This window comes from Rhamphochromis longiceps, linkage group LG4, assembly GCF_057381845.1.
Source record: "Rhamphochromis longiceps isolate RC_006_pf linkage group LG4, R_longiceps_female_GT1.1, whole genome shotgun sequence".
Taxonomy (NCBI): Eukaryota; Metazoa; Chordata; class Actinopteri; order Cichliformes; family Cichlidae; genus Rhamphochromis; species Rhamphochromis longiceps.
Window position 1 is genome coordinate 37041615 of NC_140560.1, and position 20384 is coordinate 37061998.

Sequence of the window (20384 nt, forward strand, 5' to 3'; positions counted from 1 at the left end):
AATGTCCTGTATTGAAAGTCGATGAGAAAATACTGAGTAACTGGAGGAAATTTATGACAGAGGACTGCAGCTTAATGTTACTATTTAATGCCTAATATTATGATTTTTACTTTTTAATGCATAAAAAAGTCTGATTAGGCACAACTGGAATGTTCCTTTTGCTGAACCAAGAGTCCGAAATGGCTGCAAATGGGTCAATCTTTAACATGTCTAAAATACGAAAGGTCAAAATATTTTCTATATTGTAAGATCTGAACATGTTCAGCTCTGTCTGTCTGTTTATCAGTGCCACCATCTCCAGACCGAAAATCACTATCCTGTAACCTTCTCTTTCACTCTTGCTGCTCTCCTTCTGTTTCTCATCATGCCTGACAGTTGGCTCCACCCACTCCACCCGGGCTGCACTCTCTTCTTCACCTCTCTTGTGCACTCTCTGTTGTTGTGGATGGTTGACCCCAGGTATTTAAACCAATATACTTTCGCCACCTTTGCACCTTGCATGTTTTTTTCCCACCAGTCTACCTCTCATCAGAATCAGAATCAGAATACTTTATTAATCCCTGGGGGAAATTATTTTTTGTTACAGTGCTCCATTATAAACAAATTCACACATCTGTGACACATGACACACAACACCTTTTGCTTCCACTGACTTTTATTCCTCTCCCTCCAGAGCATACCTCCACTTCTTAAAGCTCTCCTCTACCTACTCCCGACTGTCACTACAGATCTGAGTGTTATCTGCAAATATCATAGACTAGACCTCATCTATCAGGCTGTCCATCACTATGAAAAAATCAGCACACCACCTCACATAACATACATGTACACCATATATATTATTTCCTGTACATTCATTATTATAATATTTTTACAGTATCTTATTAGCTTCAGGAGATTTCTACATAAATCCCTGCTGTAGTTCATCGTGTGAATAATCTTTCGTTTTTAAAGCTCTCCCTCTCCGGCTGAATTTATAAGTTCTGGATATTAACCGCAGTCTCGTAAAAATAATCATGAAATCAAGCCTTGGAGCGTTTGTACTAGATTATTAATATCATGTAGGTCGGTTTATTTATACCCTTTTATTTGTGAAGCGGGACCCTTGTCGGAAGTAGAAAACAGCGGTTTCCGGTCACCGCTCTGAGTCCCGCCCCGCCAGCCCGTGCCATCTTGTGTTTAGCAAGAACAAAAACGGGGGAAGAAAACACGCCCGGCCCGGGGCGCGGATTTTCAGGCTGCTTTTTATGCTTTTTTTTTTTTTCAGAAAAGTTGGTGCAGCTGGACAGTATGCTCGGAGGAGCAGCGGCGTGGAGAAACAGCAGCCACACCCCGCAGGACGGCTCCGGTTAATGTTAGCTCTCAGGCTATCCGAGCTAAGCTAACCAGTTAGCAGCGGCTAAGATCGCAGGACGAAGGCGAGCCTCGAGTCTGAGCCGGTCTGTGACATCTGGAAACCCCGCATTAACTTCACAAATATCAGCAGCGACCTGGGTGGAAATGCCCCGGACGTGGTGGTGACTGTTTGCGGAGAGGGATTCCGGGCTATGAGGATTGAGGTCTACTATTAGCTCGGCTGCTATCGGTTGTTTTTCGGTTCAGAGCGGAACCACAATAAGCCGCGGTGAGTACCGTTAGTTAGCGGCTCCACACGGGCTAAGTGGAGGGCCCCTAATGTGCCAGTGCTTTTTTTTTTAAAGATATTCGTAAAGAAAAATAGTAAAAATGTCACCGTAGTTAAAGTATTTGTGATCATTTTTTAGCCGTTAAGAGAGAGATGTTAAAGTTGGGAGTTTGGCGCAGTAAAGCTGCAGGTATTTTTTGAAGTTGTTTTTAAATTACGGTCCTACATTTTTCTGTTGCTTTTCTTTTTTTTCAGGTGTATTTAGTAAGATAATTGATAATTACGAGCGAACCTAACAAATCCAAGCTAGGACACGCAGCCATCTAAATCTGACCCAGCAGTCTCCAAGCAGTCGTTCGTGTAACTGAAAGTATATCAGTGTTTTTAGAGAAACGATCTGAGTTTAAATGCCGAACAAAACAGCCAATAACCGGCTTACTAAAGCAGCTGATAAGATATCTGTGAGGGTGGAGTGCAGGCCGGTTTGGAGCTTCTGTATCCAAATCAAACTATCTTAATGGATGTGAGGTTTCCGTTTTGGACCAGCTCTCCATGCAGTGCTTATGTAAGCCTTAAAATCAGAGCCACACATCTCCAGTGTCCTTATTTCCTCCTAAATAACATTGGAGAAATTGGGTTTGTTATAAAGACCCCAACTCTCCTCCTCCTGCCTCAGGAGATTTGGCATCAAGTCACGGAAAAGCATTCAGCTTTCGCTTTGTGTAACTGTTACATGTTTGTGTTGTCCCAAAGGAAAGTTTGGGCCACACACTCGTATCAAACCTCTTACGTTTGACTAAATATGAGCCATTGGCCTCCACATGACTGCACAAGGCTCGCAACATCTTGGCTTTAATTATGCAAAACTGTTTGCAGCTTCGAGCTAAAATTCAGCCATGTGATTGAGGTCATTCAGCACCACTGACGCACAACATTTCACATCATGCTTTGTTTAAAAAGAGCAGTCTGTGGCTCTGCTTCCCTTTTTCCTTTCTCTTGATTTTATTGCCAAACAAAAATGTAACTTGACTGAACTAGTGTGAGTTTGTTTTTCCATGTAGGAAGTTGAGGAAACTTGCTTTCCTAGTCTTGCATGTTCAAGCTTGCGGGAGCGGTCCCGTTCCTCAGAACAGGGACAAAAATAGAAACCACGAGATGTCTTCTCGCCTCAGAAACGATGGCTGCAGTTAACCGTGAACCTGAGAAGTCAAACAATAATGGCGACCGACCTTTGTTACTCGACACGCAGCAGCATGCGTCCCAAAACTCGAGTCTGATGTTTCATAAAATTTTACCTAGCCATGAACACAACAAAGACCTTATGCAACAGAGTCAACATGACCCCATTTGAATGCTGCTGTTATTTCTACTGTGATCATCTTTGTCAGGCATCTGCACAGCCTCAGAAATGCGTTAAAAAAGATTGTAAAGGGCCCAAATGTCTGAAGTGTTTTTAAGTAATACGAAAGGTTTAAAAAGAGAAATTTGTGGAGACGTTTGTCTTTGAGGTCCACATGAGGCTGTTACCTGAAGCAGGTGGCAGTAGGCCTGGAGATGTCATCTGTTGTGGATTATACACAGATAACAGAATCAGTGCAGTTTTAAGTGGATTTTAAACATTTTTTTTATTTAGGTCTTTGTCAGACTAACGGGAAGTAAAGCTGTAAAGCTTCAGACCACACCAGAAACATTTAGATCGTACGAGGTCTTTTATTTTGGAAATTGGCCTGGTTCTCTTCCTGTCCGCTCTGAGTCTGGCTTTTTCAGCCGCCATCAAAAACAAGTCTGATGCTAATTTGAGCCACACTGTGGAGAGCTGCTTCTCAAATGTCCCTGTCACATACGCAGTCATTGTATTTAACACCTTTTATTTATCTTAGTGCTTCACAGGTGACTGACGAGCCAATGAGAAGGCTCAAAATGTAATTCAGCTGAACAGTTGATAAACAGCTTAAAGATGAAACATCAGTTACATTTTAAAGTGGTCTGTGAGCACAGTAAGAATACATAAAAACAATTTGAATTAAACGTGATTATAAAAATACAGTAATGCTCAGGGTTGTTAGAATACTAGGAAATCAAACTCTGTACTATCCGATTTCACTACCACAAGGGGGGAAATGGACAAAATTAAAAAGCATAATTGTTTTAAATAAAGATTTATGGACCCAACAGATGAGATGCCTCAACACTGCTGCTGTTCAACAAGCTTTTAATAATGGAAATATTTACTCACAAAGGGTGTACAGAAATAAAATAAAAAAAGAGACATGAGCTCAGCTAAAATAAATAAAAATGTCTTTCCTGATGACATCTGAGGTAATGTGAGATAAAATCCATCAGAAAGTCAAACCTCAAACATAAGAGGAAATAAAGAGTACCAGAATTAGAGCTCGGCCATATTATACCGTTCACGGTAATACCGTTAGGCAACGATAAGAAAATGAAATATCGCGATAGAATATGGGCATGCGCAGTGCCTTTGTTTTCATACGCTAACTAACGGCCGAAAAAGCATGGCGGCGACGGAGAATGAGAAGGGAGAGAGCGGATCGTTGAGTGAAACGGATGAACCAGAACTGGTTTGTAAAAATGCTGCAACTTCAGGTTTAGCTTTCGTCTGTCAGATACACAACAAAGCAGATTTTTTTTGTAGAACATGCAAGCGGCCGTCGTTATTGCCGTACTTGTTGGACTAAGGTGCTCGTAAATCTGGGAGTAATCTGGGTCCTAAAGTCAAACGAACACTGCAGCATCACTGAGAGTTAAACTGTCTAAATTCTTTCATCTTTAATAAAATGATCAGCGTTGCTGCTTTACCAGGTGTAACTATGAAGTTTAACATCCAGGCAACCATGAAAACAGAATTCATTACATTTAACAGAGTTAGAAGTTAACAGGAAGTTAGCTTGCTAGCTTCGCTAGTTACCCAAACATGATGTAGCATGTTCTGACTGAGAGATTTATGAAGCATTCAAACGTACAGCTCTGCTATCACTTCCAACATAAATGAAGACAGAAAACTAAACAGCAGTGACGTTTGTAGGGTTACTGAAGTTGGGCTAGCTGGTATATAATGATGTGCTACGTGATCGCTAGCGACACAGCTATGTTAGCATAACACAGACCTTCCCAAAGTGTCTGGCCCGCCCCCTAGGGGGGGGCGCAGAGCCATTGCGGGGGAGGGGTGGGGTGGGGGGACAAAATATGGGTGTGTGTGGTTGGAGGATGTGTGAGCGCGTGCACGCGCGAGAAGGGGGAGGGGGCGCAAACATTTTTCTTGTAAAACAAGGGGGGCCCAGCAAAAAAAGTTTGGGAACCACTGGCATGACATAAACAGTGAAGCTGGAGGACGAACACTAACACTTTTCCACTCGATAAAAGTTAACGTGAAGGTTCCTGATGGTTAGAGACAAATGCTTAATGTGCATTATATTCCCGTGCAGCTTGTGGTCGGAAAAGTCCGTATTTGACTTTTTTATTTGGCACACTGCAGTTTAATGCTGCAAAGCTCCTCTTTTTAACTTCAGTGGATATTATACATGGTTAACTCAGGATATGTCAGCACATTTCTACTGGAGATGCCTTTGGTTAACTTTCATCAAGGAATTTGCATTTGCACTGTTAAATGTTTATATAACTTTAATGCACATAAAAACAGCAGCTTGTTTAAGTGAAAATAAATGGATGGGTTTTTTTTTTTTTTTGCGCTAGTAAAGTTGTGGAGTTGTATTTTGTCTCGCATCAATTATATCGTCAGTTATATCGTTATCGCAAATTTTCAAATATATATCGTGATAAATATTTCTGGCCATATCGCCCTGCTCTAACCAGAATCAATAAACTAATCTCTGAATAAAATGATGCACATGCAGTAATGAACACCCTTTAACCGTGGTATTACCATTGATGTTTCTTAGTTTTCCAACCAATAGATGCACAAAATTCACAGCCAAATATTTATCAAAGTGGATTTTTAAATACTTTAATACCAGCATCTGGTTTATCAGGCGGGTTCGCCTGGAAAAACTTGAGAAATAACACTATATTGTTACTGATATCAGTGTTGTCTCATTTTAAATTGAAATGCTACAAAATACTTCCAACATTGCTCCTACACATCTACAGTTGTTCAGTAAACGGAGACTAAAATGACATATTTAAGTTTTGTTTTAAACGTGTGATTGATTTCTTATGTAGCGCTGAACAGTAAAGCAGAGAATAGAGCAGTAATGATTACTGTTGGATCTTATGTGGAGATTTAAACCCATTGTGCAGTTGTTGTAGTGTTGAAGGAACTCAGTCTTCAGTTTAGGTCTTTAAAAGCATTAAAGTAGAATTTCAAAGGGTGTTCAGATATGCAGTGAAGGCTGACTGACACGATAAAGGCCTCTAGTTTGATACCACGGTGAAGTTTTAGGCAAATTAAGGTGCTGCTTTCCCCTCTGCTGTCATATTTTCAGACGGGTAGTGTTTCTTCTGACTGTAGCGGCAGGCTGTCGAGTGCCACGCCATACATAATTGTAAATTGCTTCACTGTGTTTAGAAGCGCTTTCAGGTCAGGGGGGCAGGATGGTGGGAATCTGTCTCCACCTCGGGCACAGAGCGGGCGCGTTGTTAAACGGGAATCCGGCGGCCGGCGTGCAGAGGCCTGGTTAAGCTGGCGACTCTTCTCGGGGCTGCAGCTGACGCTCAGAGGATGAGCGCCACATTAACCCCGTTACAGAAGGATGTCAATAAGCACGGCTCAGTGTGCAGCCTCAGATTACATCCACCGCTCTGATGATTCGGCCTCTCTCTTTGGATTTTTGTGGATTTATTTAAATCGGTGTTGATTTGAGTCGGAGCGTAACAGCGAAGTCGTACACTGATCTCCACATACAGCAGCCAAAACACGTGCCAGGCATTTCATTAAATGCATGTCATGATTCTGCTCCTCCCTCAGACCCATTTTCATGGCAGAATGTAGATTTGAATCACTGAGGAGTTCCTTTCATTTTCTTATTTCTGCTCGAGCTGGAATTTGTCAGTTCTTGCAGCTATAAATAGCTTAAAGCTTTGAGTCGAGTTGGAAAATTTGATGGAGAAATTTGTGCCAAGAAGCTAAAACATCTACATTTCATTATGTCTGCATTAAGACGTGGTAACGGCTTCCCTTATGACCTGTTTATGAATTATTTAAATGGGAAGGAAGAAATCGGTCCAAACTGAGCTTGAACACTAAGCTTATACCTTCATACAAATATTAATGTGTATTTGAAACGATTAATCGCATCCTTTAATCATCAGATTGTTTTCTGGTTGTTGACTGAATGTGAGGCCCATCAGAGTTGCATATTCAGAGCTGTTGTTAGAAGGCAGTGCGTTAGATAAACATCACAATCGTCTCTGCTGAAGCTGCAGCACCATGACTGTGACCTACTTCGTTGGCGACACGCACGCGTGCGGAGTTTCTCCGTTACAGTTAATAATGCACACTGATGCAGCAACTTAAGGCTAAGGGGAGTGGCAGTTATGTGTAAAGTAAAAAAAAACTTTACAAACGTGCTACAAGCATGAGCCCCGCCTCTCGGGCAGAGGAACCCGTCCTCTCCAAACCAGCAACACAAAGGGAACGACCACGGTGGCCGAGGCAACGCAAATGGATGTTAGGAGCCTCAGACACCTCAGAGAAATTAAATGAAGAAGAAGAACAGACGTAAACAAATGTGTCGTGTGACGTAGCAGCGCACATTGTTAATTATAATTCTAGAATCGATTCAATTCAATTCGATTTAAATCTGGGAAATTTTGCCTCAGACAGTCAGAAATATTATAATTCAGATCAGTACATTTACATATTTTTGTATCTATAAAAAGGAAGCTGACACACGCAAGACTTTATCAAAGGTGTGAGCGTCACAGCAGAGGCCTTTGTGTCAAAGCAGCTGAAGATAAAACAGAAAAACATGAAGCAGATTTTCCTGTTCTGGATTTTATAAAAATATTCTGCAGTCGATCAAAAAGGGAAGAAAACCATTAATCAACACATGAACATCACCTCTGAAGTTACAGCGGTTTTATTACAGACACAGCGTTTTGCATTTTGTATAATTTTAAAACGTTTAAATTTGTTCAGTATTGAACGACAGAAATTAGGTTTTTCTTTTCGGAAGTACCGTAATTGTCGGGCTATAAGCCGCTACTTTTTGCACAAGCTTTGAACCCTGCGGCTTTTAGTCAGGTGCGGCTTTTCTATGGATTGTCCATGATTTTTGTGATATCGTAAGACGATTTGTTTTGTTTGTTCCGCTGTTGTACGGCACTACGTTGCCTGGCGGAAGGATCGGGGTTCAAGAGTGGTATGTTAGTCACATGTCCGTCCGCCAGGCAACGTAGTGCCGTACGAAGTAGCGCGAAAAACAAACTTCAAAGTAGCGCTACGCATTCAGCGGGAGGCGTGGATGACGAGCGGCGATAAACTTGCGAAAAGCAAGTTATGCTCAACTCCACCGGTGGATTCTGACAGCGTGGAAAAGTGTGAAAACATCCACGATCACCAACGGATTTTGAAGGGCTGGACTGCTGCATGATGGAGAGGAGGACACCGCCATGGCCCTTCTGAGGGTGTTCGACTCCGACACTGACAACGAGGATTTCTTTGGTTTTGAAAGTGACAACGAAGGAGAGAAGCGGAGAGTGCATGACGAAGCCATCCTGAGCCTGTTTGTATCCGACACTGGAGGAGAGGACTTTGGTGTTTTTAGTGCGCAGGAAGAAGAGAAAGATGGTGGTGAATGACTGACTTTTCTTCTTGTTAAAGCCGTGTCACTGCACCTGAGCCTAAAAGGTAGTCCGAATCTATTTTTCTGGTGTGCTGTAGGTTACTGTTATGTACTACATGTGCAAATATGTACCCATAACTTGTTTTTCAAAATATTAATAAAAGGGGTGTGTCTCCAAACAGCCATCTCTTTCCTGACAATTCGCTTTGTGCATATTCTCTTACATATGATAAGTCAACATTGAAACACCTGCGGCTTTTAGTCAGGTGCGGCTAATGTATGTACAAAACAGGATTTTCCCCTGATTTTAGCTTGTGCGGCTAATATTCAGGTGCGCTTTGTAGTCCGGGAAATACGGTAAGTAAAAGGAAACAAACAGCGTCCGACAGCCTGTAAACAACGGCAGACTTGTGCGTAACAAGCAAGCGAATAATGAAGAAAACAGATTTTTAGACGGGAAACAGAGAGAGAGAGGGAGCTGTGCATGAAGTGTGACTTTATCCTGGTGGAAGCAAAACAGCAAAAGTCAGAGTGAATTCATGACGATGTTTGTGTGAAGCGTAGTTTGGATCTTCTTTTGCTGCTGGTTCGGTCAATGTTGTTTGGAGAGAGATCAAACTAACAGCTTCAGAATCAGCGCAAAAAGGGCGTGAACACAAAGCTCGACCCGCCGACAGAGTCAGCGAGCTGTCGGCTTTCAGCCCCGACCGTGTCCGTGCCGTCGGTGAGAAAGTCACAGCTCGCTGATCCTGATGCTTCGGCGGGTCGAGCTTTGTGTTTACGTCTCTGTGCAGAAGCCTGTTCCTGCTCTCAGTTACTGTTTTAATCTTTGGTGGTTGTTGAAACTGAGATTCTGGCATTTCGGGCAAAATAAATTTATATTAAAAAATTGATTCAGGATTTGAATGAATCGATATCACGTTATCCAAGCCAGAATCGATTTTAATTGATAAATCGATCATCAAAACCCGCCCCTAACAATGGTAGGCATGTATGACAGTGACAGTCGCTGGGATTTGGTGCTGTATAAATTCAGTTTTTATCCTGTTAAATTAACGCGGTGTTAACGTTACACACGGGAAGAACCGCCGACTTACGGCTGCGCTGTTGTTTCCCATAGAGGAGGTGGGAGTGGTCGCCACGGTAGGTGGAGCTGCAGGTATCGGGCGCGTTGCTGTCTGTGTATCAGGTTATTCTTATGTTTTTTGAAACGCCATCTCTTGGAATTCCTCGAAGCGTTGTTCATTGTTGTGCACTTGAATTTCCTCACCTGCTGAGGGAGGAGCTTGTGCATACCTGTCTGCAGGAGCTCTAAAGTTGTGTATCAGCGGGAGGAGGTGAACACGGCACTGTTCATACCGAGAGTGCATCAAATGAACACCTGATCCATTTTGGACAGCCAAACATTCGAAGCGTCTGCACCGAAGCGCCGGGCTGGTCATCGTCGGCGTCGTTAGTTTTGGTACGAGTGGATCTCCTCTGATGTTTTTCAGCAGCGCTGTCGTCGTAGAAACAAGAAGACAGAGGCTGAACGTGACTGCTCGGACTGGGTGAGCGGATTTGAAGGACGAGCGCGTCCTTATTTTGGAAGCTGTCAGCCTTTCGCGTCACGCTGCTGCCGTCACTAAAGCGATCTGAGCCGAACAGTTCTTCATTGAAGCCCATTCATGGTGAAGAGCACTTTGTGAAAACGCAGCTGCCATTTTGTCTCGCCCACATGGGTCCGTGTCACTCTCCCTCCCTGCATTGTTTGTATTTGGCACTCCCACGGTGAAACAGCCCGATTTTCCCTGGAACGCTTCACAAGCCTCGACTTGTCAGCCGGTTCCCAGATAGACGGCTGAAGTGCAGATCCATGTTAACTGTGAACGGTAACGTCAGCAGCAGCCAGTCGTGGGATTCCTGGTGCAATACGCAGCGTTACAGATGTGCAGCACAGGCTGGGAACATCAGGGAAGCTGATGGAGTCTCTGTGAGGGAAGACTGGAAGTGGGTCACTTTACAAGAGTGCAGGAACGCATTTCCCAGCATGTTTGGCACATTAATTTGATGGTTTTCAGCCCAGCTGAAGTATAAACGGGCAAATCACATGCTGCAAAAGCAACACAGGCACCCGCTGTCTTAGTTAAAGGGGCAGCCAACATATAGCAAAACTTTGATCCAGCTTTTCCAGTACTTGAATCCGAATCATTGATACTTAGAAAACCTCTTTCCCCTCCTTTATATACTCATTTAGGTACATAAATATGTATGTGTGGACATAGCTATGTGATTGTTTGTATAATGGTAATTATATTTTATTTATGTTTCACGCTAATAAGAAAACTAATAAAAAAACCTGTAAATGTCTGAACAGAGGTCAGAATCCACAGATCATAAAGATTTATTTGCCTCCAGGGGAAAATCTGAGAAAATCTGATTATGACCAAAACCCCAGTTAACAAGAAAAAGCTTTGACCTCTGACCTCCATGTTTTCACCCTGATTTCAATCTGCAGCACTGACCTGAGCACTCTCTCCATCCTCCAGGCCCTGGCCATGCCCTCGAATGCGCGGGCGGGCAATCTGAAGGACCCCGAGGTGGCTGATCTGTTCTGCAAAGATGACCCGGAGAAGCTGTTCACCGACCTCCGGGAGATCGGCCACGGGAGCTTTGGAGCGGTGTACTTTGTGAGTAACATCGGAAGTGCGTCCGCTTTTGACCGTGTCAGTAACAAACTCACTCTCTGGTTTTAATGTTGTTCAGTGTGAGCAGCTTCTCTCTCCAGGTGTGAGTTTAAAACAAAGACATCAGGTGAAGTTGTTTACATGTTAAATGATCCCTCAGAGAAAGTTAGTCACATGTGCCGATCCTGTCTGCTCCTGGATTTACTAAAGTCCACAGCTTGTTTGGACTCTGCACCTTCATAACTACAGTACCCACCAAAAATAAAGGTGTGGGCCTCTAAAGCAGCGGTCTCAAACTTAAATGAGCTGTGAGTCGCTGTCGTCTCATTGGAGAACACTTTAGGGATCAAGTAATACAAACAAACAAACAAACAAGGAAAAACCCACAAATTTTTCTGAGCGCCGTGTAGCACAGTAAATCGGTTCAAGGTCAGTAAGCACAACCAGAATTCATACATTAGGCGCCCTGTTCATTTGTGAGAAAATTAAAGGATTTTAAGTGGCCTTATAGTGCGGAGAATTCATTACACAGAAGAAAAGAATGTATCGCGATATATATCGTTACCGCACATGCTTCAATTTATACCGCAATATGGATTTCAGGCCATATCGGCCAGTCTGTAAACCCGAGTGTTCCAGAGTCAGTGTGAGGTCGTCTGTCCTCAGGTCTTATACAGGACTAGCTAAGGACCACATGTGCTTTTGGTCCTGATGCAGAAACCTCAGTCGGGCTATTGGTGCAACCTGTTTCTGTGCTGTGGCGCTCCAAGGCAGCATGTTTTCTTACATCTAGAACAAAGATGTGCACGAGTTAAGTGGCTGTTTTGATCGTCATATTGTAGCAATGATCAGATCCTCTGGAACGTGAACACATGGGGTTGTGTGACCTACGAGCATCGTTCCACCACGTCCTCCTGTCCTTAAGAAACTCCTAAACCTCTTAACTGCTCCTCTCTGCTTCAAACACTTCAGCTTCAAAGCTCTTTTAAAGGCTGAGCATGTTTTATGAAAAAGTTTTATCTCTGCCGGGATTTACTTCTGACTTTAAGGGGAAATTCTTAGAAAATGTTCTTGAAGCTATTCTTAGTACAAGGAAGCTCTGCGGCTAGACGGCGAATCATCACGTTTTTCCAGCAGTCGGTGACTGATGGGTGTGAACCAGTTTAGAAGTGTGGGACCAGAGCAGACGTGAAGCTTGCATCTGCACATGTTTGTATAGGTGCAGACATACAGCAGCACGGCGTTCTGCACGCTGGGCTTATCTTAAACCAAATCAAATAGTTTGGATTGTTGTCAGAGTGTCTCTTGGATGTACTCGCCGAACTGTCCACCGCGTGGATCTGTGTGGGTTTCTCTTTAAAATCACTCTTATCTGTCATTAATAAAGAGAGTGTGAATCTGAAAATGTCCCCCAGCTTATTAGAAAACAGTGGGAACACGACGAGTGTGTGCGCCGCGCCTCTGCATCTCATTTCACCTGTAAAATATTCTTGAGGCTGAGTGGTAGACTCACACCTCCACACTGCATGTCTGAGTTTCAGAGGAGCCTTGAAAGGCCATTAGAGAAGAGCTGCAGAAATAGACGCTGCGCAGCAATTTGCATCAGATAAAAAAGAACGTTTCACACGCGGCGCCCCTCAGCGTCTCTGAAACTGTCGCTCACAACAGCTTCAAGTGTTTGCGTTTCCTGTCTTGTCTCCTGTTCCAGCGGTGGATGTTCGTGTTGAAGTAGCGAGGGCGGTGCGTGTACAGTAATCCCTGAGAGGTGACCCTCAAGCTGTTTTGTTTGTTTGTTTGTTTGTTTGTTTGTTTGTTTTATTCTTTTGGGTCTGTGTGAGGTCAAAGTTGAGCCCCTATATGCGACCATCCCAGGCACAGAAGCCCCGCCCACTCACTCTTCAGACCTTCAGCTGAAGAGCTGCCAATCAAAAGAAAGCTGCCTTAAACTGAGGGAGGTGGCAACTAAGAGCTTCTAATTAGTAGTCACGATTTCTAAGCAGTGAAATAAATAATAACAGTAAATTAAAGGTTTTGTGAAAACTTGATATTGATTAAAAAAAACCCTATTAGCTAGGGCTGGGTTTTAATTATCGATTATAATTGATTCTGGCTTGAATAACGTAAAATCGATTCATTCAAATCCTGAATCGATTTTTAAATATAATTTTATTTTGCCAGAAACGCCAGAATCTCCGGTGAAACCTCACAAAATTTCAACAACCACCGAACATTTAAAACAGTAACTGAGAGCAGGAACAGGCTTCTGCACAGAGACGTAAACACAAAGCTCGACCCGCCGACGCATCAGAATCAGTGAGCTGTGACTTTCTCACCGACGGCACGGACACGGTCGGGGCTGAAAGCCGACAGCTCGCTGACTCTGATCTGTCGGCGGGTCCGCGTGGTTTTGGTTTTGCTCACAGGCTTTCCAGCGTTTTCCTTATAAAACGCCGTTTTTACCGTTTCTTCCCGCAGTAAATATAAACAACGACAGTATTCAGGAAGAAAAACAAACATTGCAGATATTTTATCATAAGTCTGGTTTTACGTGGCCGATCAACACAGTTTAAAAACTGGTATAAAGTCCTCACTTTGTCCATCAGTTGTTCCGTCAGGTAACATTCATGTGTTGATTAATGACTTTCTTTTGTTTTTGATCTACTGCAGAATGTTTTTAAGGTTATCTGTTATAAAATCCCAGAACAGGAAAATCTGCTTCATGTTTTTCTGTTTTATCTTCAGCTGCTTTGACACAAAGGCCTCTGCTGTGACGCTCACACCTTTGATAAAGTCTCACAAGTGTCAGCTTTCTTTTTATAGATATAAAAATATGTAAATGTACTGATGCATGATCAGAATTATAATATTTCTGACAGAGGCAAAATTTTCCCGATTCGAATCGTGAATTGAATCGATTCTAGAAATCAGTGGCGATACCCAGCCCTCCTATTAGCAGTATATTAAGGAACGATAATTGATTAAAAGCTGCACTTTGTACGAAACTGTTGCTCGACTATGCAGCGTTATCGCCACAGCTAACGGTGAAAAAGTTTATTTCTGTTTGTTCATGAAAAACCTGCTGAGACGTTTGCTGGCCGTGGCTGTTTATTTGCAGGTTATGGATCAGAAATCGTTCGATAAACAACATCTTTCAGCTGTAGTTGAGAGCGATGTTAGCAGACGGTGACAATAACTAACAGTTATTATTGGTTTGATCGCTGCTCGGCTGTTCTGGGGTGTTTGTCTGGCTTTTTATGTGCTGCGTCACACATTGTCCCCCATTGAGTCACAATTCTATCGGTTAGGATTTTGGCTTCCACTGATGACATGACTGAGATCTCTGCCCCCCCCCCTCCAAAAAAAACCAAAACAACAACCTAGCTGCTTTTAAACCTCCTGTTTGTGTCGAGGGTGAACTGATGGGCTGCTCCAAGGCTCAGTATAAGATAAAGGAAAATTATGATGAGCAGTAAATCATACAATGCTGCTGTATTGGGACTCCAAAGATGTTAGTTTTTTGTATTTTAATGCTCATTTCAGGTCTTCTTGACAGCAGAGGTGATGCTGTTGCATCACAGGGTCTTATCAGTACTGTGAGAATGCAGAACGACTTCATCTGGCGCCTGTAAGCAGCGTCCTCTCTCAGGATCAGGATCCAACACTTTGAACAGCTGTGAGAACATCGAGTATGTGATTCAAAAATAAATCATGTAGTTTGGATGACTAATGGATCATTGTGTCCAGCTCTGTTCTCGCCTCACCGAGCAGGGCTTGTCGATCGTTTGGCTCCACCAAGTGGTCCTAAAATTAACCTGCACACTGAGTCCGAGGGGAAAAAGAGGAAAGGAAAACTGATGTAAAGAAACGTTTTTCCAACAGACTAATTGTGCCGAGTAAATGGAGCAGACTCGGTTACAGAAGTAAACCTCTTATTTCTTTCCCCTTCGTGTCTTTAGATGTTATTCTAAAAGAAAATCCTGTAACAAAGCGAGTCGTGTCATTTACACACGCGTGACCCGGTTACTGTCGGCTTTCACAGTAAGCTGATTTTTCCTGAACGCAAAGCAGACGAGAAGCGAAGGAACGTTTGTAATCAGGACTGGGGATTAGACGAAGCCGGTTTCTCCAGGGAGTGCATTTCCTGTGCACCAGGTCACGTTTCCACAATTTCGTTGTTTTAAATGCAAACGAAGACGAGCACAAAGAAAACACTTTCCTTTTCTGTTCTGATGGATTCTGTCAGAGGTGAAATCAAACATGACACAGTTACCTAGAAGCATAAATACATCAGTCTTAAATAAACAGGAAGAGGAAGAAAGCTTACTCTATTGTCTCCTAAACCAAACATTACTTTAAAAATAACGAAGTGGGCACAGTTTACTTACTGCAGTCTCCACCTCCTTCCAGAGAACGGCAGCATGCTGGATGAGTCTAAAGACTGGAATAAGAAGCTAATCCTTTCACAGTAAAGTCAGGAGGTCGGATTGAAACCTTTTATTATCCAACCGTCTGAGAGAAATCTTTCTCTGTTCACTGGTTCAGCTTGATTATAATTCATGAATATAGATATAGATAGAGATATAGATCTAGAGAGAGAGAGAGATAAATAATATTTTTCTCTCTTTAAATGTTGCTCATTAGAAACCTTTTTAAATAAATCTATGAAGTTGTTTCGCCGGCAGTTTGTCAGAGGGGACAAACCGGTTGCTCACACATCCTGACGCAGTCCCCAATCGAAAACCGGTTCCACTCCTTTCCATCAAAGTCAAGCGCGGCGCCATGCCAACTACCTGTCACCACAGCAGCGTAACGTTCCTGGGCCCGAGCCATTACTTTTCTCACACAGAGATTACTCCACCCTCTGGTGTAGTTGCACAATAAGAACTGGCTCCTCATCAGCACAGTCTCGGTGGATGCATGCCTGTGAGGGCAGGCTTGCAGATCGCGGGTTCGATTCCTGAAACAGAACTGAAATGTACTGAGGGCTGATTGTGTTTGTGTCGTCCAACAGGCCCGAGATGTCAGCAACAATGAAGTGGTGGCCATCAAAAAGATGTCGTACAGCGGCAAGCAGACCAACGAGGTAACGAGCGCAACGATCGTAGATTTGAAGATCTGCCTGCCCTCGTCTGCTCGTGCTCTGATAGGAAACAGTCGCACTGATGTTAAGCAGCTAATTTTGGGATTTTGTGTGCCAGAAAAGTTATTTTACAGATTTAAATTCTTTCGAACTTCTTTACATTTTAAATGTGCTGTGAGACACTTTAGAAAGAAGAGCTGAGTGTTTTTCTGTTGCTGTGCAGAAATGGCAGGACATCATCAAAGAGGTGAAGTTCCTGCAGAAGCTTCGCCACCCCAACACCATCGAGTACCTGGGCTGCTACCTGAAGGAGCACACGGCATGGGTACGTCCTGTAACGCGTGGTTAACGGGGAGGTGTTTTACCTAGGGCCAGCACAGTGGTTAGCATTGTTGAATCACAGCAAGAAGGTCCTGAGTTCATTCCTCTATCAGGCCGGGGTCTTTGTAGAGTTTGCATGCTCTCCCAATGATTGTGTGGGTTCACTCCAGGTACAACGGCTTCTTCCCACAGTCCAAAAACACGCAGTTATTGGGGTTAGGTTAAGTGGTAACTCTAAATTGCCCATAGTCTGTCTCCTGTTGGTTATTATAGGGGGGGAAATGTCATTTTATTAGGAACAAGTGTTTAGTAACTGAACTGTTATTCGGTGACATCACCTCACAGTGGAAAAACATTGAAATGGAGACGTTTCTGTTGGTCGAAGCGGTCTCAGCCGAGCTGTGACACATAGAGGTGGAGGAGTTCATCATGTTAGGTCGGCTGTGTGAGCTCCTTCACTGATGATGTGTAATCGCTGTCGTTTCCTCCTCAGCTGGTGATGGAGTATTGCCTCGGCTCGGCCTCAGACCTCCTTGAAGGTTCGTGCAGTGCTGCAAACACTTCACCCGTTTTTATTCGTCGTTCTTGTGTTTCTGGTTTTTCTGATGAATAAACTCTTCTTTCTCCTTGCAGTTCACAAAAAGCCGCTCCAGGAAGTAGAAATAGCTGCTATTACCCACGGTGCACTGCAGGGGTTGGCATATCTTCACTCTCACAATATGATTCACAGGTAAGATCTGTTTGTCCGTCAGCTCCTTTAAACCAAGAAGACCTGCAAACGCACAGACGTGTGGAGTAGATGCAGTTAGAGCCCACCGCCAGCAGGGGTCACACTCTCCTCTCTCCTGCAGGGACGTGAAGGCAGGAAACATCCTGCTGACGGAGCCGGGTCAGGTCAAACTGGGGGACTTTGGCTCCGCCTCCATCGTGTCGCCGGCCAACTCCTTCGTGGGGACGCCATACTGGTGAGCATCGATGGAGCTCGTTCAGTCCATGTTTTGAACAGACAACACCAACGACCAATCAGAGCGTGAATAGGACCGGACCACAGATGAGATCTCCTTCGTTTACATTTGAAAGCTTCTTGAATTTGTACCCAGGATCTGTTCAAAGTCTCTTTTCAACAGCAAAATTAGCCTAATATTAGCTGAAAGGTCATATTCAGGATCATCAGCGCTGCCCTCTGAGATTTTACTTTTACCAGCTGTTGATTAAACAGCTTCAGTGTAGCTTTATTTGTCTGCAGATGTTCAATTTTAACCCCAGAATAATAAAATAAGTGGACAACATCTGAGTTTTTTTCTCGTAGTGCAGCTTTTTTTGTTGTTTCGCTGAAACACATTTTGCACGTCGTGCGGCGCAGCAGCGGATGACTCGGCCCATTCTCTCTGTCTTCTCCAGGATGGCTCCGGAGGTGATCTTGGCCATGGACGAGGGCCAGTATGACGGGAAGGTGGACGTCTGGTCCCTGGGCATCACCTGCATAGAGCTGGGTATGAGCTGCTGTCTGTGCTCTTAAACTGTGAGCCTGGGGCTCTGTGATGCTAACTGTCGTTCTTCTGCAGCGGAGAGGAAACCCCCCCTGTTCAACATGAATGCTATGAGTGCCTTATACCACATCGCTCAGAATGAAAGCCCCGTCCTGCAGTCCAATCACTGGTGAGCAGCCTCCATGTTTTCCTGCGGCGCCGTGTATCCCTCTGTCCACTTCGGAGACACTGCAGTGAACTGATGTTGTGTTTTTGTTTCAGGTCCGATTCCTTCCGCAGTTTTGTCGACTCTTGCCTACAGAAGATTCCCCAGGACCGGCCTACCTCGGACGTGCTTCTCAATGTGAGCGTTATTGATCCAGGACAGTTTTTTTAAACCTGCCCTGCTGTGTGCTCACCTGTCATTTCTATCCCTCCTCCCGCAGCATCGCTTCTTGTGCCACGAGCGCCCGCTGACCGTCGTCATGGACCTGATCGCACGAACCAAGGATGCGGTGAGGGAGCTCGACAACCTGCAGTACCGCAAGATGAAGAAGATCCTGTTCCAGGAAACCCAACAGAACGGCCCCGTCACCGAGGGAGGCGAGGAGGAGGAGGTGAGGAAGGAGCACAGATCAGGAGATTTGTGCTTTTTTTGGCTTGAAATACCAAAAAAGGAGGAAACTAACGTCAGAACATTTTCCTCTGACTGGCTTTAAGCAGGAATGTTGGAGTGTTACTGGAAACTTGACTGTGTGCACAAAAATAGTGAGAAAGCCGAAGGCGGGCCGCCTGAGCTGTCGCCCTCTCCGTTTCAGCTTTAGGTCTTGTCATGTGATCGGGCTGGGAGGGACTCCTGATGAGGATTCATGTGTGAAAGAAGATTTTGTTTTGTGTGTTTCAGGAGGTGGAGCCGTACCTGCTGCAGACGGGCACCGTTAACAGCATGGAGAGCTCCCAGTCTGTTCCCAGTATGTCCATCTCAGCCAGCTCTCAGAGCAGCTCGGTCAACAGCCTCGCCGACGCCTCCGACGACAGCAGCAACGAGATGGCCATGATGCAGGAGGGCGAGCACACGGTCACCTCCAACAGCTCCATCATCCACCGACCCACGGTAAGTGCTTGGCTTAAAGCTCACCTGACATCCAGCTCGCCTCCTCTGGATTCACCATCCTGATTCTCCCTCCTCCTCCTCAGGGTCAGGACAACATCTACGATGACCCGTACCAGCCAGAGATGGATCAGCCTCAGGCTCCTTCAGCTGGACGCCGGCGAGCCTTCTATCGAAACCGTGACCACTTTGCCACCATCCGCACGGCCTCTTTGGTAAGATCCGTCACAGATAGAGATGGAGGTTCTACAGATATCTATGAATGGAGCTGTAGTGGAGTAAAATGACCTCAGTTTGTCCACAGACAGTAGTGACTACGGATGGATATCGTTTAGGTTTTATCCGATAACGGTACTTTTGAAACGGTGCTCAAACCGGTGCTTAAAGAATGGAGAACACAAACTTTGTCCAAAAACCTCTCATGTTCAGCTGTTTTTTGTAAAAAGATAACAATGTTAGCCTTTTCTGCAGCTATGGGGCATATATGGTATCACTCTTGGCTGGAAGCAGTGCTTAAACAATGGAAAAAACACAAACTTTGTCCTAAACCTCTCATGTTCAGCTGTTTTCCACTTTTTCTTTGGTCATTTTAGCCTTTTTGGCCAGGGTGAAGGGAGTATCTGCCATCAAACAAGAAGACAGCCGCATGTAGCTATGATGATGTTTGCTAGTTCACCTTACATGCATTAATGTAATAACGTGGTTAGCCTACTCAACGTAAATTACACACGAACAACATGAAGCTACTCACGCAGAGAAGAACGGCTGCTGCTGCATCATCATCCTCATCATTTCTGCTACACTGGCAGGGCTAGGGGCCAGGACTCTGCTCTTCGGGTTTTTGGGGGATGTTGCTAACTCCGGGTCCGATAACAGGCACCACACCGCAGTAGATGCGCTCAGTGTGAGGTCTCGCAGCAAGCTATCAAATACGGCGCATTTCTCGGCTTTTAAAAAAACGCTATGCGTCGCCAGGTGTTTCATCAGATTCTTGGTGTTACCTCCTTTGACAGTATCACAGTATCAGCTTAAAGCACTTGTTGCTGCTGAGTTTGCATCTTTTGCTGTGAAGTACAGCCAGACTTTGACCGCTTCGCCTTGGGCGTTTTTAATCTGTAGCTCTGCTCTAAAAGAACGTACGTACCTGGGCCCGCCTACTATCCTCGGAAACGTAAAATGATTGGCTAGAATCTAAAGTGTATCACAGCTCAGGAAAAAAAAGCACCAAAATGTGCGCTGCTTTTCGGTCTGGTTACCACGGTTTATGTCAGAACGGATACCGGTACCCATCCCTAGTAGTGACCGGTCTTTTTGCCACCGTTTGCACTCAGAGATGCAGACAGAGCGAT

General features: G+C 44.3%; 1 protein-coding gene across 3 annotated transcripts in view; it reads left to right on the forward strand.

Moving 5' to 3' along the window:
* The first annotated feature begins 1133 nt into the window (after window positions 1-1133).
* taok2a (TAO kinase 2a) overlaps window positions 1134-20384 on the forward strand; it is a 28838-nt gene continuing 9587 nt past the window's right edge. For 2 of the 3 annotated variants that reach the window (XM_085404847.1, XM_085404848.1), the window contains exons 1-13: window positions 1135-1624; window positions 10917-11057; window positions 16066-16137; window positions 16358-16459; window positions 16949-16994; window positions 17089-17185; window positions 17307-17420; window positions 17857-17948; window positions 18021-18114; window positions 18207-18288; window positions 18371-18541; window positions 18829-19038; window positions 19122-19250. In XM_085404847.1, the coding sequence (XP_085260973.1) occupies window positions 10926-11057; window positions 16066-16137; window positions 16358-16459; window positions 16949-16994; window positions 17089-17185; window positions 17307-17420; window positions 17857-17948; window positions 18021-18114; window positions 18207-18288; window positions 18371-18541; window positions 18829-19038; window positions 19122-19250 (1341 nt within the window). In that variant the 5' untranslated portion in view covers window positions 1135-1624; window positions 10917-10925. Of the gene's footprint in view, window positions 1625-10916; window positions 11058-16065; window positions 16138-16357; window positions 16460-16948; window positions 16995-17088; window positions 17186-17306; window positions 17421-17856; window positions 17949-18020; window positions 18115-18206; window positions 18289-18370; window positions 18542-18828; window positions 19039-19121; window positions 19251-20384 lie in introns of all 3 variants that reach the window. The other variant, XM_085404845.1, reaches the window with a different exon arrangement.